We start from the raw sequence: 19,638 nt of genomic DNA on the forward strand, positions 1-19,638 counted from the left end.
CTTTTCTTTTGCTTCTTTCCTTTCTGGTGATGATCGTCCATCTTTCTCTGTCGCCTGATTCCTCCCGTTGGTGGGATTCAATCTGGTCGGGCAGCTGTTTTCCTTTGCTCTCGACTAAATGCCTCGATCCAGTTGGCTGAGATGTCGGTGGGGGAGGAAGGTAGAGCTTGTCGCGAATATCCAACCTTCGGACCATTCTTCTCTCGGATTCATCCGCGTGACTCTTTTAACAATCAAAAAAGAAAAATCCGCTTCCCGAGATACTTTCCAGTCTCTCTCTTGCTTCGTAAAAGCTCCTCCCCCAATGTTATTCATGCATTTTCCTAATCCTCTCTCTCTCGAAACTTGGTTTAGTCATGTTGCATCTGGGCTGGGCCAGTCCATGTGCAGTCTGGTCAGGTGGTCTATTGGTCCAAACGCTGGACCAAGGCCTGAGTTGGGCAAGCCCAGAGTTATGTCTGTGTAAAGGTCTCACAAGCTGGTCCACCCGGCCAGGCTTTTCTAAACACTGTTGGGCCAAGTGCTTGATTACTGGGCTGGTTCAGGCCTGGGCCTGTATCTGTAGCTAGTAGGTGGGATGATCCTCATTCTTTATCTAATTGGCAGTTGGAAGCCTAGCTCCAGGATGAAGCCTCTAGCTTCCTCTCCAGATGTTGAATCTATTCTGCAGTGGAGTATAGATAAATGGATAGAATCTCTTGATTGGTTTATGTTTTGGCCATGCCATAAAGATTTTTCTTTTGATAAAAGGAAAGTTACAGGATTATTTCTGAGCTCTACTGCTTTCTTCTATTTGAAAGGACATTAATCAATGTGTCTCAACTTCTGTTATGGTTCGATTGGCTTCAAGCGTGTTGTAGTTTGTTTCCAACTCCATGGTCTGATAAGATCTCCATAATGATGCCAAACATTCTTATGATTATTGCACTAGGTAGAAACATAAAAAGAATTTGTCTAAGTACAGCAAGGTTCTCCAGTAGCATGACATTCCCTGACTTTTTCATTCTCATCTCTGTTGTTACATGCAAGCTTACACTTTGGAACTACATATGCAAGTTCAAATGAATTTTCCTGAAAGATCAGCAGATGAGCACGGCTACACCTCCTGAGCTGTGGTTTCACTTTCAATAGTCACTGGTCTGTGGGCATGTCAATAAAAGCAGCAGCAGACCTAGCATTAGGATTCTTCTTTTAAATTCTCACAATCCATTCTTGCCCCATTTGGTCCTTCATGTCATCTTCATAGCCACAGCATTGGGAATATCTACAGGCCTCAGACAGGCTGACAACCATGATATGATTACAATATCTATTCAACAGTTCTTTTGCATGATTATCTCGGAAGAAATTCCCTTCAAGCTTGAAAGTGTTGACCTAAAATGACTTGTCCAATAGGAAGCTTACTAGTTACTACCGTATTATTTCACTCCATAATCTCTATTTCCCACAGTTTCACTGAAAATTCATGCTTTCCCGGGACAGCTTTAATGATAGGGTTTGATATTTAATTGGATCTTGCGGGAACATGAAGAAGCACAAGGTGTTGAGCACTTGCCACTCTAGAAATGAAAACTAGAAGCTGGTTTATCTGTTTCTGTTGCCTTCTAGTTTCATCTCAGGATTTCCTCTCCCAGAATGAAAAGTAGTGTTTAGACTGGATCATGTGGTCTTTGCCTTTGAAATGAAGTTGCTCGATTGTGAGTCTTTAATAATAGCTCATTGCATCTTAGTTTTATTTATCAGCATGTCCCTTTATCTTGTATCGTTTAGTGAACTCTGTCCTCCATTTGTGTGTGTGCTTATATGTTATGTTCTCTCCTCTATATAAAGGAAATTGGGTCATGCTCTGAGAATTCTCTGATTATTAGAGTATGTGGATAAGGTTGCCCGTATGGCATGGGTGTTTTCCCACTTGTTTCCTAGATTGCCTCTGTTTACCAAGGCCTTAAATTTTATCCTATTCGGTATCTTTTGCATATGCTGCCTATGTATCTCTAAATCTTGTCTGTTTATATATTAGTGAGTGATGTCATCATCATCTAAGCCTGATCCCAACTAACTGGGGTCAGCTACATGAATCCTTTTCTGTCATTCAACTATTGTTTGGATTCATGTTGGGAAGTTATGGCACAAGTTTGACGCTGTCTGCCAACTTGATGCAACCCTCTATCTGGGCTTGGGACCAGCAGTGAGAGCGCAACACTCCCACAGGTGCAATGTAGTAGACTATTACATAGGTTGATTAGAATCAACAAGTTACCCACACACACACACACACACACACACATGTGTGCCCCCACCATGATGTGTTTCGGAAATCCACTTTGACCACCAGATGCATGACTCAGTTGTAAGCCTAGGGATCAAAATCCAACCCCAACCATGATTCAGGGGGGCCACACAATTGGAATCAGGGCACAGGGCGATGCCCACCCTCTAGATTATTTCCCTTGGTGTGGCCCACATGAATTATGGATGGGCCTGATTTTGGGTCCCATGACTAAATTTTTGTGTGGCACCTAATGGTTTGTGTGGATTTCACATAATCATCATGGTAGCCCTATAAAAAATCAATGGTAGACGTCTCTCCCAACTGTTTCCTTTGGTGTGGCCCACTTGAATCATATGTTAGCCTGATTTTTTTGGCCCTGGGCCTAACAGGGGATGCCGCATGTACAAGTCAAAGTGGATTTCACGTACACATCAGGGTGGGCCCTGTAAAAAATAAAGGGTGGGCACTCCCCTCCCAACTGTTTCTCTTGGTATGGCCCACTCGAATCACGGATGGGGCTGATTTTTGAGCCCTAGGCCTAAAACTGTGTTATGCAGTTAAGGGTTGGAGTGAATTTTGGAAACACATTACAGTGGGGCCCACTCAAACAACAGAGCCCTTTGCACGCACGTAAGCCCCGTTAAGGTCCAGCTCGCAGGAGACTGTAAGTCCGCACACATGCGTGCGCGCACACATGCACGCGCACACACATCTATCTATCCATCTATGTATCTACATACATACATCTGTCTAGATAGATTATGTATGTTTGTGGTAAGTTGGGCTCGAACCCGAGACTTGGTTGATCTAGTCTGTTAATATTTGTTGTCTAGTTGCGTCCATTACTTTAAGTGCATTTCGACATGCTGCCATTACACCTTGGTTTCACTATGATATCCTCTTATGTGGTTTCTCTTTATTCATGAGAAACAAATGCTTGGTTAGCATATTATGATATGGCTATGATAAGTTTTACATTTGATGCTTTGAGAAATATTCCAAATTATATGTCATCTACTTTTTGCTTTTTGCAAAGACTTTGATAATCACATGTTTAGCGCTGTAAACAGGCCGGGCCAGCATTCCTCAATCAATAACTATTAATATTCTTTGTGATTGGTGCTTTGCACCCAAAGCACCATCCACTTATGGCTGACCAAAATCAGGATTTTGAGTAGGGCTGTTTGAAAAGGCCCATACTCATCAGTTTTACATCAGGTCAAAGTGAAACCCAGGTCCGGCCCATTGACAGCCCTAGACATGATGCAGCTCTGAAGAACTGAGGATCTGCTCGGATACTGTTGAGCCCTTTGAGCTAGTTGACTTGGTCAAATTAATTTGGAAGTCAGATGAATTGTGCACTTCGGTAACCAAAAAAAATCGTTTAAAAAGTGTTGACGAAGAAACCAAGAAAACGAAAAATAGTAAACTATAGGGATCTATAAGTGGTGATCTATTAGATCCAGATATGGCTAAGATTTAGGGACTAGGGTTTGGGGAAAGGTCAGATGGACCTAAAGGGATGGAGGGATGGGAAGAGAAGGAAAGTGGCAAGAGAGCTAGGGTTCTATGAAAGGGAAAATTGGAAAAGACAAGCAAATATCAGGAGTGCAATCTGATAATGGGCAAAATGGGGGTCTTTTAGTCTGTGCAGTTGCATGGGTGCATTTATTGGTTGACGGTGCTAAGGCCGTTGAAATTATGAGATTCCTCATCAGATAGAAACCTTAAAAGAAAACTTCAGTTTCTTCAAGACCTCTACCAGTTCTTGGAAGAACTTGCTGAGCAAATTGGCTTCTGCTAAAGATTGAGATGAGTTTATGATTGACCCAAATATTGCCATTTTAATACAACTCGTCAAGTTTTTACAACTGATCACTCAGTTCAAGGAAATCCGAGTTCTGTGAGAAAATTCTCGTCTAATTGGGTTGCTAATACTTGAAGTTTGACCACTTCGATGATTTAAGCAATTGGGGTTTTAATAAAACTTCCAGAATTTTTACAGCTCAATATTAATTGTAGGGAAAAACAGTTAGCAAGTCTTTTACATTCTTAGGATCGTAATTCCAACATGATGACTCATATTTTTTATGTTAGACATATCATAAAGATGTCATGTTTGCACTTGTGCAGGCCAACCTACCTAAAGAAATAGCTGATTACATGACCAAAATGGGCGCCCGAATTCCAAATATAAAGCCTGGAAGGGCGACAGTAGAGTATCTAACAAAGATTCAGGCTTCAACACGTTTTTGGGGTACTCTTTCACTTTATAAATTGTTTGGAAAAAATAAAATATAGCTTCTATTTTATACTTGCCTATTGTTTAACATATTACTAGTTTCGTGTCGTTCACATCCTTATCTCTTGTTCCGTTAAAATAATGCAGGTGGACTATTGTTAAGTATCTTGGCCACTTCATCGACATTGCTTGATCATTATTTACGCCGTATCAATGAGGGATTCGCAATAGGATTTACATCAGTCCTAATCATTGTGAGTACAACACAACTAAACCTGTTTCTTATCATTAGTGATGTACTCAAAGATTCATGATTTACTATTCCCAACTTCACCAAAATGCATTTATGGGAAAAATCAATGATATGATGAGCTATGTGCTATGTAACTAGGGCATGGGTATGGGTGTGATCTAGGTGCTGCATACACATGACCACCAATTCTCAGGCTTCAGGAGCGGGCTATAGATAGTGAAGCATGTTCAGGCCCAGCCCAACTCCTGATATAAAGATTCAGGTTTGGGTGGATTGGTCCCACTAGCCAAATGCTCAGCCCACATGTTAAATTAGTCGATGCAGGTTGTGCCTACTTGTTGGGCCTTTCAGCGTCTACCGGCCTACGTCCAGCCCAACTAGTTACTAGACCTGAAAATCAAACCTGAATCCATCCTGCAGGCCTTGAGGCTCAGATCAAACCAGGCCCAAAGCAGCGTGGATTGGAACAGGGCCTGAGCCAACCAAGCTTACTTGCAACCTCAGCTACATATTTATAGTTTGTGTTTTTCGTCATTGGACTATTCTAGGAGATCAAGAGTTTTTCACTCTTTATCTGGGAGTTTTTTGGAGCATCTGTCATCCATGGTAGGGCCCATTAGATCAGCTATCTTGCCAATGAATGGTGAACTTCATTCATGCGGGCTAGCGCATCAGGACACTGTTCACATTCTGAAGCATCGGGACCTAATAGAGTGCCTCGTGTAAATCAGTTTACTGGGTAACAAACAAACAACAAGAGTAAACTGCAGCCTGTTGAGTTTTGTCTTTTGTTTTTTTCCTTCTTCAGGTGGGCTCAATAATTGAATTGAGAAGATCCTACCAAGCATACAATGTAATGCCAACCTTGAGCAAGGTTCTAAGGCGGTACGGTGTTTAAGATCGATTGGTCCATAATACATCGATCACAGGTATAACTACCATAAACTCTTTAAAACATCAACATTCTGACGAGAGCTCCTTCAGTCATTTCCAGGTGCTACTGTTTTTCTACTGTTTTTGTTTTTGTTTTTTTTAAAGGTTGGAGGATGTTACTGATTTTGCAGCAGTTCCAACCATTCACATGCTAGTACTCGCCGATAATTGAATTTTCATGGATGGTTATGTTGATGAGGTATATTCACCAAGGACACCGATCATATGAAGATCCTTGTCTCAATTGAAGAGTCGAGACCACTGCGAGCTATAGCTACCTTTGCAATTATACACACCCTGCAGTAGGATTTATATCTTATGGAAACTTACAAAGACACATCCGAAGGTGCTGAATATTGTCAATGTAACACCCGTTCTTTTATAATGTCATTTTTCATATCCGCTTGGTCCTGAGAACAAATATTTTAATTTGAACTGCATTTGTGGCTTTGGTTTTACATTAATCGAAAGGTTAAAGTTAGGTGTCTTTTTAAGGAATTACGGTCACAGTTCAAAGACTCTTTATCAGTGGCCAACTCGGCAAATTATTAAAACTGATTTGATGGCCAAGTCATGTTGTCGTCATATTCTTTCCTTTTAGTGAAGTCCGGAAAAAGTAGGGATTTTGTCGGAATGAAAATAAGGTCTTGATGTCTGGATGCTAAATTGTATGCTGCTGCAGCTCATCCAATGTACATATGGAATATATTCACGTTCATCCAAAGCTATCGTTCTAACAAGTGCGATGCGACAACAGTTCGAACCTGAGAATAGCATCATATGGCACCGTGGACTGGAAGCTTTTGGTGGGCCATTGATTAGAGGGTTGCAACAAATGGGCCGTCCAGATGGGTCAGTTGGGACTCTACATGGTTCCAAATGCCGTAAGAGGACTGGAACACTTTCTGAGTTCATTTCTCTATGGCTGGGTAACCTGATCACTGTCCATCATGTGACAACCAGCGCTTGAACAATCCTGACCTACTTAGCCGTGACCATCCATTCTCCTGGCCAGAGATGAGATGGTCAGGATCATATGATTGAAGTGATTCCTGGAACCCTAAGGAATCCAAGCCTAGTGCCCGCCACATGAATGATTCAAATAGCTGAAATGATCCTGATTGCACATTTTGTAAGATTTGCCCAGATGGTTAAAATCCTCCCGGTTAGTGTAATTTCAAGCCAGTGACCTGTGAGAACTTAGCTGGATTGAATGGACGGTCCAGATTTGGCCACCCTCACTCTCTAATGCAACCAAGGATACAATAGCTTGGCAGTACCAGATTTGGCCCCCCTCAGATCTTGTCTCTGAAGTTGTTACTAGGGGTGTCAATGGGGCTGGTTAGAGACGGGCCAAGCTCACTCCAAGCCCGACCCCATTGTTCATTGTAAGCCCAAACTCGGACTGAGGCCCATGATGGGCCAAAATAGTTCAACCTAAGCCCCATCCGAAATGCTTATATAGGTCCCGGCCCACCCCTGAGCCCAAGCATATAGAATGTTTACAAAATCACCTGAATGCAGAAGAAGAAGAAGAAGAAGAAATGGCAGCATGCACGCACACACCACCGTGATGCACATGTGAGATCTACTCCAACCACTAGGTTTGCAATCCTACATTTAGGCTAATGGCGAAAAAATCGTTTTGATCTATGATCCAAGTGCACCACACCAAAGGAAATGGTTGCAAAAGATGTCCACCCTTGACAAGGTGATTACATTAAATCCAATCCATCCATTAAATGCTACACCAATATTTAGAGATAGAGCCCAAAAATCAGGCCTATCCGTTATTCAAGTGGGCCACACCAAGAGAGTTCGCTTATTTCCATTTGATTTTTGAGCCATGAGCACCTGATGGTCTGAGTGGATTTCGGGTCAGCATCCACACTGAGGTGGAGCCCAACGAAGCCATGACCCGCGTTCCCAATAATGATATGAAAATAGCTGTGGAGTGTGAGCTCGAAATAACTCTCCTCTGGACCCACCTTTATTTTTTGTGGGCCCACCAATATGTGTATGTGAGATCCGCTCTGGTTATTACATTTAATCCTACACTGTCAATGGGCAAAAAATCAAGATCACCCGTAATTCAAGTGGACCACACAAGGAAAAAAGGTTGGAATAGAGACATCTACCCTTGATATCTACAGGCCTGCAGTAATGGTTATATAAATCCACTCCAACCATTAAATACCGCACCAAAACACATGCCTGGAGCCAAAAGATCAGGCCCATCCAACAGAGAGAATGGAGGGTGAGGGTTGCCTGCATACTGTTTCCGATCTTGCAGGACGGACAGGAATGAATTTTGAGGCCTGGGCCTAACATAGGGTGACACCTGTTGGTAGGGTGGATTTCACATAAACATCATGATGGGGCCCACCTGAGCCAGCAACCCTTTTACTTGAGTGAATTAACTTTTCTGGCTCTTGGGCGTCTTAGTCATAGCCCGGCCCGAATTCAAAAGGGGCTAGAAATTTAAGCCCAAACTCAACCCTCGGGCCTGATACTACAGCCCAAGCTCGGGCTGAGGCAAGCCAAGGCCAGAAGCCAGACGGGCCAACCCAGTCCATTGACACCCCTACCTGATACACAATCATATAAAGTTATGAAACTCTGAAAGCATATGAAAGTGTAAGACACTGTCATTGACTCTGGCCCAGTCGAGCGGACCGTCCAGATTTATGACTAAAATCAAAATTCCATATTAACAAAAAAAAAACACTCAAACGTGGTCATTTTAAACTTCTGATCCTCACCAAAACATGTATAAGAAAGCAGTGATCAAGAACAAGAACCATACCAAAATTCAACAAACACATGCACTTCAGCTCATCACAGCCATCAAGAACAAACCCAACAACAAAGAAAGCAAATGAAAGTGCAAACCAACCTTGTGAATCAAACCAGCCGCATTCGTGTTCGTCGCCGTTGCATAACTCCCATCAGACGTATTCGTGCTGAGAACAACAACAATCCAGTCCTCTTCGGCAGCAATTCCCACTCCAGTGAACTGGCTGCTGTTCAGATTCTCAGAGTACTGGGACTGCGTGAAGTTGGAGAGTACAAGGCTCGAGTCGAGGTTAGGAACGCAAGCGGGCATTATGACTCCGTCTCTCGTATTGGTTACATTGAGATGACAGTGAGCTAGAAGTTGCGGGAAGTTGGGAAACTGGTTCTCTGTCCCGGGAACGGTATTGGCGCCGGTGGTGTTGGTGCAGGGTTGGTTCTCAAACTGATTGGCTATTTGTCCCGCTAAGCAGTCGGCGTTTTTGTTTTCAATCAGAACTGACAGGTTTATGGATGCCCGGTAGCTGTTGATACCTTGAAGAAGCTTCTCTTCGGCATCTGCAGGTGGGATTGCATCATTCCTGTTAAAATAAAAACACAGAAAAAGGAAAAAAGAAAAAAGAAAAAAAGAATATACAAAAGAAGGATGAAGTCTTAAACACACAAGTTTTAATTATCAACCACCTATCTACAAACATGCAGAACTATTCATCAGACAGGCAGGCCGTAGAAAAAACAAAACACTTGTCAGATTAGCCTAGCCACAGATTTGAAGGATTTCTGCCCATTAACTATGGTTGAACCTATTTTCTTCTTCAATTGGCAGTTGAGATCATCCAACCAGTGTGGAATATTTTTTTTTAATAGAATAGACAGCTTTATTAATTCCAAAAAGAAAAAATTCCCATCATGAGAGCCTAGATCCTGATGCATGGGATGCTCTTGCCACATAATCCACAGGCCTGGAAAGACGTATCGAAATAGAGCTTAACAACTTAGAATATTTATGTTTAACGCTCCCCATCGAAGAATCTACTAGAATAGGCTCCGATGCTGCACCGAACATTACAGAACATCACGTCAATGTTCTTACAGGTAAATTTTGCGAGAATGCACCATCTGCTCTCTTAAGTTTTTGGGTTTTTCTTTCAGAAATCGATTTGCCTGGATACCAAATGGCTGGAAAACAAGATTTGGTTCGGACTCGGAAAGTTGATGAGATCTTGCATTTACATGGATCCATGCTTGCAAGACTAACGTATCAATATGCTTTGGTAGAGCTTTCATGCTTTGTTAAAAAAAGCAGAACATTTAGAAGATTGTCATATCATAGATTCCACTCAGTACCATGAATGCAATAAAGAGAATTGTGTAACCCCAGCGATGGCTTTTTGCATCATTTCGCCAAATACTCGTTAAAATTATATCTGAAAGTACGAATATTTTGATACTATAGAAAATTTGTGAAAGAAGATAACAAGAGCTTTCCTAAGCCCACAATATGAGTAATGTGACAACACCAATGCAGAACAAGGTTTCATGGGTACATAAGATCTAGGTCCAAGAGTATGTTAACCCTTAGAAACAAAGGACATTAAAGAGGAGCATCCTGACGCCCAACCAGGTCCTTGTTTTGAGAAGGAATGCATGGAAACCCGTAATGGCGGCGATGAGACCATTGATTGGTATAAAGCATAATTCATTGCAAGTCTTTCTTTCATGAAAACAGAAAAAAGAGAGCTTGTGGGGAGGGAGTTTTTCCCTCTTGGTGCTGTTGGAAGGGGTCTCTTTGGGTGAGAAGTGGCTATTCGCAGCAGTTTATGGGCCAAATGTTGCAGCAAAGAGGGAGGAGTTCTGGTTAGAGTTAAATGGAGCCCAGGCTAGAGTTGATCGTCCCTGATGCATTGGTGGTGATTTTAATGTTATTAGGTTTTCTTTTGAGAAGCTGATTTTAATGTTATTAGGTTTTCTTTTGAGAAGCTCCGATGGGCAGAATCAATCGCAGTATTCGTAATTTTTCCAACTGGGTGACTGCAAATGAGCTGGTTGATTTGCCTATGGAAGGAGGGAAATTCACATGGTCAAATGGCCAAGTAGGGCGGTGGTATCAAGAATTGAGCAATTTTTACTTTCGGACGGTAACGCCTTGTTCATTTATGTGGGCTGCTGAAACTTGTGTCTGATCACTACCCAATATTGTTGAAAGTAAATGAGGAGGAATCGGGGCCTAAGCATTTTAAGGTTTGAATTCATGTGGATAGAGGTAAAGGTTTTCTACTATTGTAGAAGATTGATGGACATCTCTTAATGTCAAGGCCATTGTAGGATTCCAGTTGGGTAAGAAGTTGAGACTCATTTTGGGTAACGTTTTTGGAAAAAGGAGAAATTGAAAACATTTTGGGTAGCATCCATGATCTTGATTTGAAGGCAGAAGTGGTAACCCTTAGGAGTTCTCTCTCTGGAAGAAACTGACACAAAATTATTCATGCCATTTGAAAGAAGAAGAGATTAAATGGAAGCAATGATCAAGAGCTACATGACTTGAAGAGGGAGACAAAAACAGAGTTCTTTCTGTTGTGGAAAAACAATCGCACATGATCGATGCGGGCAATGCAAAACCACAGTATCTCCAATCAAACAATATAAATTGCCCATTAACTCTCCCTTCGCAACTACCATCACCCCTTTTACAATCTCCAATCGACCCTTTTCACCAAAATATTTGTAGCCATCTTTATCAAACTTTTTCAATGAAAGAATCCTCTTTCATACGTTTGGTATGTGTCGCACACTAGAAATTGTATGTGTGATACCCTCAAACAATAATTTTGACATTTCTAATCCCCCACAATTTCATCACATGATTGATATGTGTAGAAACAATTCATGTATGGAGTCATATGGAACAAAGTGTCTGAATATAAAATCAATTGATGGCATATGAACAAAGTGTCTGAATATAAAATCAATTGATGGCTCAGATACTCTTCTGGAATTATTGTCAACAACGCTTCCTTGTTCTTGCATGAATTGCCTTTTCTAACAATGTTTCTTTGGGAACCATTTGAATCCAATACTTGATCTTACAAATCAAGTTTGCAATTCTCCTAATTTGCTTTCACGAAGTGACCGTTTTTTCCACAATTCCAACACTCTGATTTTATGCCCTTTCGATTTGGATCTCATCTGATCTCTCATATTGGTACCTTTCTCAGTGGATCTTCCTCCAACCATCATAGGATCACCGACAAATCCCTCATGTTTTTTTTGCAGCAGAAATCTTCGGTAAGCAACATGGACAGAGTCAAATATGTATTGAGATATGGATCATTGCTAAGATTCATAATTAAACTATCCTAGGAATTTGGCATTGATTAAAGCAGAAGTGCAATCTTTTCTTCATCTTCAATGTTTAAATCGATCATTGCCAATCTATTAATCAAGGTATTAAATCCATTCAAGTATTCTTGCAAAGAGGACCCTTCCTTCATGCAAGTTTCACAATTTTTCCGACGAACCTTTCGTAGTGGTTTGAACGGACATGTTGAACAATAACAAATCATCTAGTTTAAAAAGAAGATCTGCCATAACAATTAATTTTTCTCCTCAAATACCTTGTCTTTCATCTCTGTGGGCTTCTTTTATTTTCCTTCTATCACAATTGCACGGCTTTCCTTCACCAACACAGTGTTCATCTTTGGTTTCCACAATGTGTAAATGGATCCGTCGAACTTTGGCACCTCGGATTTGGTAGTATTTGATTCAACCGTCTAAAACATAAACGGCAACACTAATCTTATGTTAAAAGACTTCTCAACCTTTTGTCTCTAATATCAATTATTACGGAAAAACATCTACACACGATCGATGTAGAATAAGATAAACCACAAAAAGAAAAAGGGCCAAACAAGAAGCAAAATAACCAAACAAAAAAAAAGACACAAGAGGCACAAAGATTTACGTGATTCGGCAATATGCCTATGTGCACGGAGCCGAAACACAGAGCTTTCTTTTTCACTAAAATAAGAGAACAAAAATACAAGACTTACATCTCTCCTACTCTTCGTATGTAGAAGAAATCCCACCAAGGAATACCTAAAAGATGAATGAATGGAATACCGCTCTATCTATGCTCCATCTTATATGGATCACAAAAAAAAAAAAAAAAAGAACAAGTGTTGAAACCTAAGAGAATTATGCTTCACCATAATATACGTACGTATGTACATAAGTACACGGGAGAGCAATGAGAGAAACGTCTCTTTATGGGATACGTTTTCACTAGTAGAGACACATAGCAACGCACATCACCGCCTTAACATTCTCTTATTTGAAGAGTAGCTTCTCTGATAGTGTAAAAAACTCTCAAACTAACTACCCACATGTCACCAAACACAACGTAACAACAAGCCCCTCCACCAAAAAAATCTCCCTTGTAATAGGTTTTATTGGTATATGTCCACTACATTGTCGTTGGTATTAACCTTTTGTGATGAGATTTGTCCATCTTCCACCATGTTGCAAACAAAGTGATACTGAACATCGACGTGCTTAGTTCACGCATGAAATATTGGCTTCTTAGCCAAGTGTAATGCACTCTGACTATCACAATGAATCACCATCAATTCTTCTAACAACTTTTTCAACCAAATACCTTCCTTACATGCTTGTGCAATTGCCATATACTCTACTTCTGTCATAGACAAGGCCACTACCAACCACAATCTTGACATCCAACTAATCACGTCGGCTAAAGAGAAAACATAACTTGTGGTAGATCTTTTATCATGATCTCTTGCATAATTTGCATCCACGAACCTTACCAATTGGTCACTATAACAAATTTCTACCTTAGAAGTACCCTTCAAGTGAAGAAAGATCCAATTCATAATAGTCCAATGATTGTTGACTGCTCTCACTACCTGTGCAATATCTGGTCTAGTGCACACTACAGCAAACATAAGGCTCCTTGCCAACGAATATAGCATTTGAGACATCTGCCTTCTCTGCTTTTGTGCTAAGACACTGATATGAAGACAGCTCGCAACTAACAGGGAACAGAGTATTAACTAGTTAGAATTTTACATGTTGAAGCAACACAAAGCTCTTTCAACATAATCCTTCCAGGTTATCCAGGTTTTCCTATTCTTCCTCTCTAAATATGGTCATCCCATGAATCTGATTAACGGCACAAAATCCTTCATATCGAATTCCCTAACCAAACGAGCTATTAATGTTGCAATGATATCTCTATTAGTACTTACAACCAGCATGCCATCCACATACAATAACAAAATAATAAAGCCAACATTGTCATAGCTGCAAACATATACACAATTGTCTGCCTCACACCTCTGAAATTCTAAGTTCCCATTGAAGGAATCAAATCACTTGTACTAACACTTTGGCACCTACCTTAAATCGTAAAATGATTTGTCCAGCCGACAAACTACATTCTTGTTCTTTTCTTCAATAAAACATCCAGGTTGAGTAATAAATGTTAAGATGGTAACATGCATCTCCACATGTTAAGATGTCTTTCGTAAGGAGATGTTTCTCTCGTTGCTCTCCTATGTACGTATGTAAATACATATCTTATGTTGTGGCCAAGCCTAATCCTCTTAGGTTTCACAACTTGCTCTTTTTTTTTCTTTTTTTTTTTATCCATATAAAGTAGAGCAACGAGATGAGGTATTAAATTCATCCATCTTCTAAGTATTCCTTGGTGGGAGCATTCTTGTATAGAGGAAGAGTAGGAGAGAGGTAAGTCTTGTATTTTTGTTCTCTTGTTTTAGTGAAGAAGAAAGTTGTGTTGCTGCATCGTGGACGTAAGCACATTGTCGAACCACGTAAATCTCTTTGCCTCTTGTCTCTTGTTTTTTTTGTTTGGCCCTTTGACTTTTTGTCTGACCATTTTCTTTTTGTGGTTTGGCTTGTCCTACATCGATCGTGTGCGGGTGTTTTTCCGCAACACTTCTATAGTATTGCAAGTGTGAAGATTAGATTTAACAAGATGAGTGGGGTAGTTGTGCAAGGAAAAAGGGTCAAAGAAAAAGATCAAGTTTGCGAGGAAGTGGTTCATTTTTACAAGAATCCGTTATTAGTTAAAGATTGGAGAAGGCCCAAACTTGACAATCTATCTTTGTTATCGTCTGATGAGGCCGCATCCTTTAAAGCTCCTTTTTCAGAGGAACGAGTCAAGATGGCTATGTTTTCGATGGGTAGAGAAGTCTAGACGGCTTCCCAATGGCATTCTTTCCGGATTCTTGAAATCTTGTGAAAGGGCTTGTGATGAGCTTCTCAACTGAATTTTCTGAAAGACGGGAGGCCTTCAATAGATCGGGGACTTCGTTTATAGCTTCATCCCTAAGTATCAAGTGTAGACATATTGGGGGACTTCAAAACTATTAGTCTTATTTGTGGGATGTATAAAATTCTTGACGAAGTGCTAGCTTTTGTGATGGGCCGCCACTTATTAGATAATGCATTGCTTGCTCACAAATGTATCAACCTAAGGCACCAAAGTGGGATGAAATGTATTGTGTATACGTTGGATATTGAGAAGGCTTATGATCATGTCGATTGGGGCTTTTTATACTAATATGCTAAGCTGGGTCGAGTGTGGTAATAAGTGGAGGCAGTGGATAATGGAGTGTGTAAGCTTAGCTAGATTCTTGGTGCTCATTAATGGATCCCCAAAAGGTTTCTTTCATAGTTTTAGAGGTATTATGCAAGGAGACCCGCTTTCTTCCTTCCTTTTTATTGTGATTGCGGAAGCATTGAGTAGGAGGCTGGTTCACAGGCAGGAAATAGGCTTGTATAGTGGGTTCAGCGTGGGAAATCAATTTGCTCCAATAAGCCATCTTTAGTTTGCCGATGACACAATTTATTTTGTGATACCGAAGTTGAAAAGGTTAACAAGATAAGAATGGTCATATCATATCCTTTGAAGTGGTATCAAGTTTAGAAGTTGATATCGCCAAAAGTGAGATGTTAGATATTCGGCTATCTAAAGCAAAGTAGTTGGTGAGGGTGTGACAAGATTTTTCCCATCCAAGTACCTCGGTTTTCCGCTTTGTATTGGAAAGGCCGGCTATTCATTATGGGACACGATGATTGAGACGTTTGAAAGGAAATTGGCCAAGTGAAAGGGTGAAATTTCTCTCGGCGACCGTATTACCCTCATTAAAGTTGCATTGTGCAATCTCCCAATTTATTTCATGTCAATATTTAGGGCTCAATCATTTAGGGGGAAAAAAATGAGAAGGGATTTCGTGTGGAAAGGTTCGAAGGACGGAATGTTTCATGTTTGTAAATTGGGGGAAAGTGTGTAGGCCGTTTGAAGATGAGGGGCAGACATTAGAGATCTTAAGTTGATGAATTTAGTTCTTGGAAAGTGGCATTGGAGATTTGGAGTTAAGGAGGAAGCATTATGGAGGGAGGTCATGGTGAACAAGTACAGTCGCCAATATGGCGAATGGTTCACTAGATTTCCTCTACGTATAAAGCTTCATCTATTTAGAAAGGGATGCTCTCTAACAATGCAAAGTTCTTGGAGAACATCAATTTCTCTCTTGGTAATGGTGAGAAAATCCAATTTTGGGAAGATTCTTTGGTTGGTGATTGCTACTTGTAGGAGTTCCCGCGTTCGGCTCGCCTCTCGCCAAGGACTATTATCAAGATGACGCGATGTTTTTCTCATATCAGGGGTAAGGTCATTTGGTTTCCTCCTTACTGAAGAGCTCTTCTTGATGATGAGGTGGAGTAGCTTGTGGCATAACTAAATGGAATTCAATTGTGTTAATTATGTTGGTTGATTGAGGGGGAGATTGACAAATTGATTTGGCAGAGGGATAACTCCGATATGTTTTGGTCCTTTATGCTGTCCTTTATGGTTCTTTAAAGGGCAATGAGGAAAAGGCCAAATATGTTTGGACTTATGGGGCTCCCTTGAAAGTTGCTGCTTTGAATGGTTGGTTGGTAAGGAGAAGGTCCTTTTTTTATATATATGGGGGGTAACGAGAAGGTCCTAATGGTAGATAATATGCAAAAGTAGTCAATGGTAATACCAAATGTTTGTACCATGCGCATGGCAAGTGTGGAGTCGGTGAATCATCTTTTTATCCATTGCCACTTTATGAGAAGGTGTGGAGTGGAATTTGACGAAGATTCAACATGGATTGGGTCGTGCTAAAGATCAATTGGTGACCTTTTAATGGCATGGCATTGGGTGGTTTTGCATAAGCAGGCTTTGGGTTTTTGGAGACTTGGCCTTTTGGCTAGCTTGTGGGCTAGTTGGAGAGAGAGGAATGGAAGATGCTTTCGAAATAAGATCAGTTCAAAAGAAATATTTTATAGTAGAGCTTCATTGTTTTTAGTAGAATGGGCCAAATGTACAAAGCGGTTGAAAGATAGTTCCTTGCTCTTTTAAGGAGTTTTTGTTTCAACTTGGTTTGGAGTTGTGCTATCTCAACACTTCTTTAATATAATTTGTGTTGCTTCTTAGGGGGAAAAAAATCATGAAATGTGGCGAAGATGACAACTAGCCACATGCTTATCATAAAGAATGCCTCTTTAAGAGAAATTGGAGGAAGGTGATGTAAGTTTTCTTTTTTCTTTTTTCTTCTTTTTTAGATAAAAGCAATTTTTAAAGAAACACACTAGGCGCGCAAAAGAATACAATATAACTACAACTCAAAGAAAGAGAAAAGATGCACATATTTAACTTCTTTAACAAAAGAAGTGCAACCTGCCAAATTCCACTTAATCCCCCTAATAACCTCTGGAACCAAAGAACTTTTATTCTGAAAGGCCCTTATATTACGATTCCCCCAAATAACCTGAAAAACCCCCAAAATGAACATTGTTCACATTACTTAACCTACTTTCCCCTTTCCGCTATTCTATACACACAAGGACTCTCCCTTGATGCCAGGCCCAAATAAGCTCCATAGCCGATCCAGGCATCACCTAGGTGATATGGAACATTCCCAAAAAAGATCTCAAACCTTACAAACAAAGGAGCAATGAATAAAAAGGTGGTCCACTAATTCCGCCTCTTACGTACAGATTAGAAAGGCAGAATAAAAGATCTTCTTTGCAAATTATCAATATCAAGCACTCTCTTATTACCCACTAACTACCCAAATGCCACCACTCGAGCACTACCATAAAACCAACGATGATACATGATGGGCTGATGATGCAAGGAAGAGCGTGAAGAGATAATGAGAAAGATTAATGTCTCCCTCAATTGATTGAAACCTTCAATCCACAAGGTATTTTCTTGAATCCACAAGAAAAAAAAAATGGAAATTCGGAATTTTATTAATCAATAATTGTCTAATGTGTATGTGTCCCAATTACACCATTACTAAAGAAAAAAAAATCAAAATTCGTAATTACCAAAAATAGCAAAATTCTAACTCTAATAAAAGTCCTAATTCTAATAAAACTCTTCTAAAGCTCAATTTTTAAAAATAAAAATTCTAACTAAATTTTTGCTAGAAGAGTCCTGGCATGATTACAAGTTATTTCTAAAAAAGGAAGAAAATCTGAAACTCTAAAAATAAGGAAAAACTACAAAAATCGAAATTACTAAAAATAGTAGCTTTTCCTAAAATTCCATTTTTAAGCTAAAAAAACGCACATTTTCTTGCAAAACGGACAGATGCGACCCACCTTCTGGGTCGGCTCACCCCAAATGGCCCATTGCAGTAAAAATTGATAGGTTGTGTGTCTCGTAATGATACTCGGATCAAAAGTTATGGCCAAGTTATGGTTCACCTTCTTTTAGTCCAACCATGCTAGGAATGTATTTGTGCCATGTCCTACATCAGATGATTACAAGAGATGCACCAAGCATCAAAGGATGAAAAGATCTAATTGAGAACCAAATTGAGTTGTGCACATGCCAAATCAAAGAGTTTGCATCCTGAACTACGGGGGTTTTGTCCTTCAACAGGCCAAGAAGTTTCGCAATCTCTTCATCTAAGAAAATTCCTCCTACAAGGGGGAGACCATAGCACTGCTACAAATGGATATGAATCCTTCACCAAAATATCTCTGAGCAATATGAGTTAATCTAGGAAAAGAAAACACATTTGTGGAACCAATGTTCAATTAAACCGCTGCCTTCCATAATCCAGAAGCCTGGTATAAGGACAAGCTTTCCACCCTTCAGCCACCGTTGGATAACCCGTATTTTGTCACTACTATTTCCCTCCATAACCTTCCTTCCTTAGATCCAAGCTTCCAAAGCCATTCCCAAATAAGAGCCATATTCATGGTTTCAAGATCTTTAATAACGGCTTCACCTCCACAATCAACTTGCAAACCTCTTTCCAACTAAGAAGATGAAAATTCTTTTTAATCTTCCAAGCCTTGCCACAAAAAATAATGTCTCAACTTCTCCAATCCATCTAGCATAGACTTCAAGCACTTGAATAGAGAGAACGATACTCATGTTACCTTTACAGTGTGAGTGTCATGGGGGACAGGATATGATGATATGAGTAATATTGGTTGATTTGGACCAGGAACAGCATCGTTTCCCTGGATGGTGCTGTAACACACTGCACACATGCCAATGTGACAATGATCAATGCATGGTTACATAGATCTTGGGTCGCTTTGGCACCTGGTGCAGGAACAAGTACACAGTATGCTACTTCCTCTAATATGTGGTACACTAGGAATAGGATCATGTGCATCACCCCAATGCATACGCTGTGTATGCATTATAGTTTTATATATGAACTCATATTGCAATTGATATATGAAATGATGAATGTTGATTGTTATAGACCCTGCATGGGTAGTGTTATATCATATGAAATGATCATGTGCATTGTTGATGCAGAAATCTGGGTAGCCTTCCCTGGACCTTTCAGATACCTGCACAAGGAGTGGACAAAGGAGACCCTGGCTGCAACAGGGGAGCCTACGATGCCTAAGTCAGGTAGGGAATCTGAGGTTGATCGTGAATAGGGCTTTAGGCTTAAGATTGTGCGTACCTTTCACCATTGGGGGTGCTCTTATTTATAGGTGAGGAGAGGCGATAACGTAGAGGGATATTCCCTGTTTAGTAAGAGCGTATTGTAGTAGGATTTGGATCCCGAGAAGGATTTGTTTCCAAGGATACTG

General features: G+C 40.4%; 2 protein-coding genes across 6 annotated transcripts in view; one reads left to right on the forward strand and one right to left on the reverse strand.

Annotated features, from left to right (window-relative positions):
• Positions 1–6,270, forward strand: part of LOC131226067 (preprotein translocase subunit SCY2, chloroplastic) — a 77,863-nt gene extending 71,593 nt beyond the window's left edge. For 2 of the 5 annotated variants that reach the window (XM_058221735.1, XM_058221740.1), the window contains exons 11-14: positions 4,406–4,529; positions 4,662–4,768; positions 5,576–5,696; positions 5,806–6,270. In XM_058221735.1, coding sequence (XP_058077718.1) covers positions 4,406–4,529; positions 4,662–4,768; positions 5,576–5,665 — 321 coding nt within the window. In that variant the 3' untranslated portion in view covers positions 5,666–5,696; positions 5,806–6,270. The remainder of the gene's footprint in view (positions 1–4,405; positions 4,530–4,661; positions 4,769–5,575; positions 5,697–5,805) is intronic. The other 3 variants (XM_058221736.1, XM_058221739.1, XM_058221738.1) reach the window with 3 other exon arrangements.
• A 2,165-nt stretch (positions 6,271–8,435) lies between these two features.
• The window catches only part of LOC131226068 (uncharacterized GPI-anchored protein At5g19250), a 36,904-nt gene continuing 25,701 nt past the window's right edge, over positions 8,436–19,638 (reverse strand). The window contains exon 2 of the mRNA XM_058221741.1: positions 8,436–9,051. Coding sequence (XP_058077724.1) covers positions 8,531–9,051 — 521 coding nt within the window. The 3' untranslated portion in view covers positions 8,436–8,530. The remainder of the gene's footprint in view (positions 9,052–19,638) is intronic.

The sequence above is a fragment of the Magnolia sinica genome, chromosome 14, assembly GCF_029962835.1.
Source record: "Magnolia sinica isolate HGM2019 chromosome 14, MsV1, whole genome shotgun sequence".
NCBI lineage: Eukaryota > Viridiplantae > Streptophyta > Magnoliopsida > Magnoliales > Magnoliaceae > Magnolia > Magnolia sinica.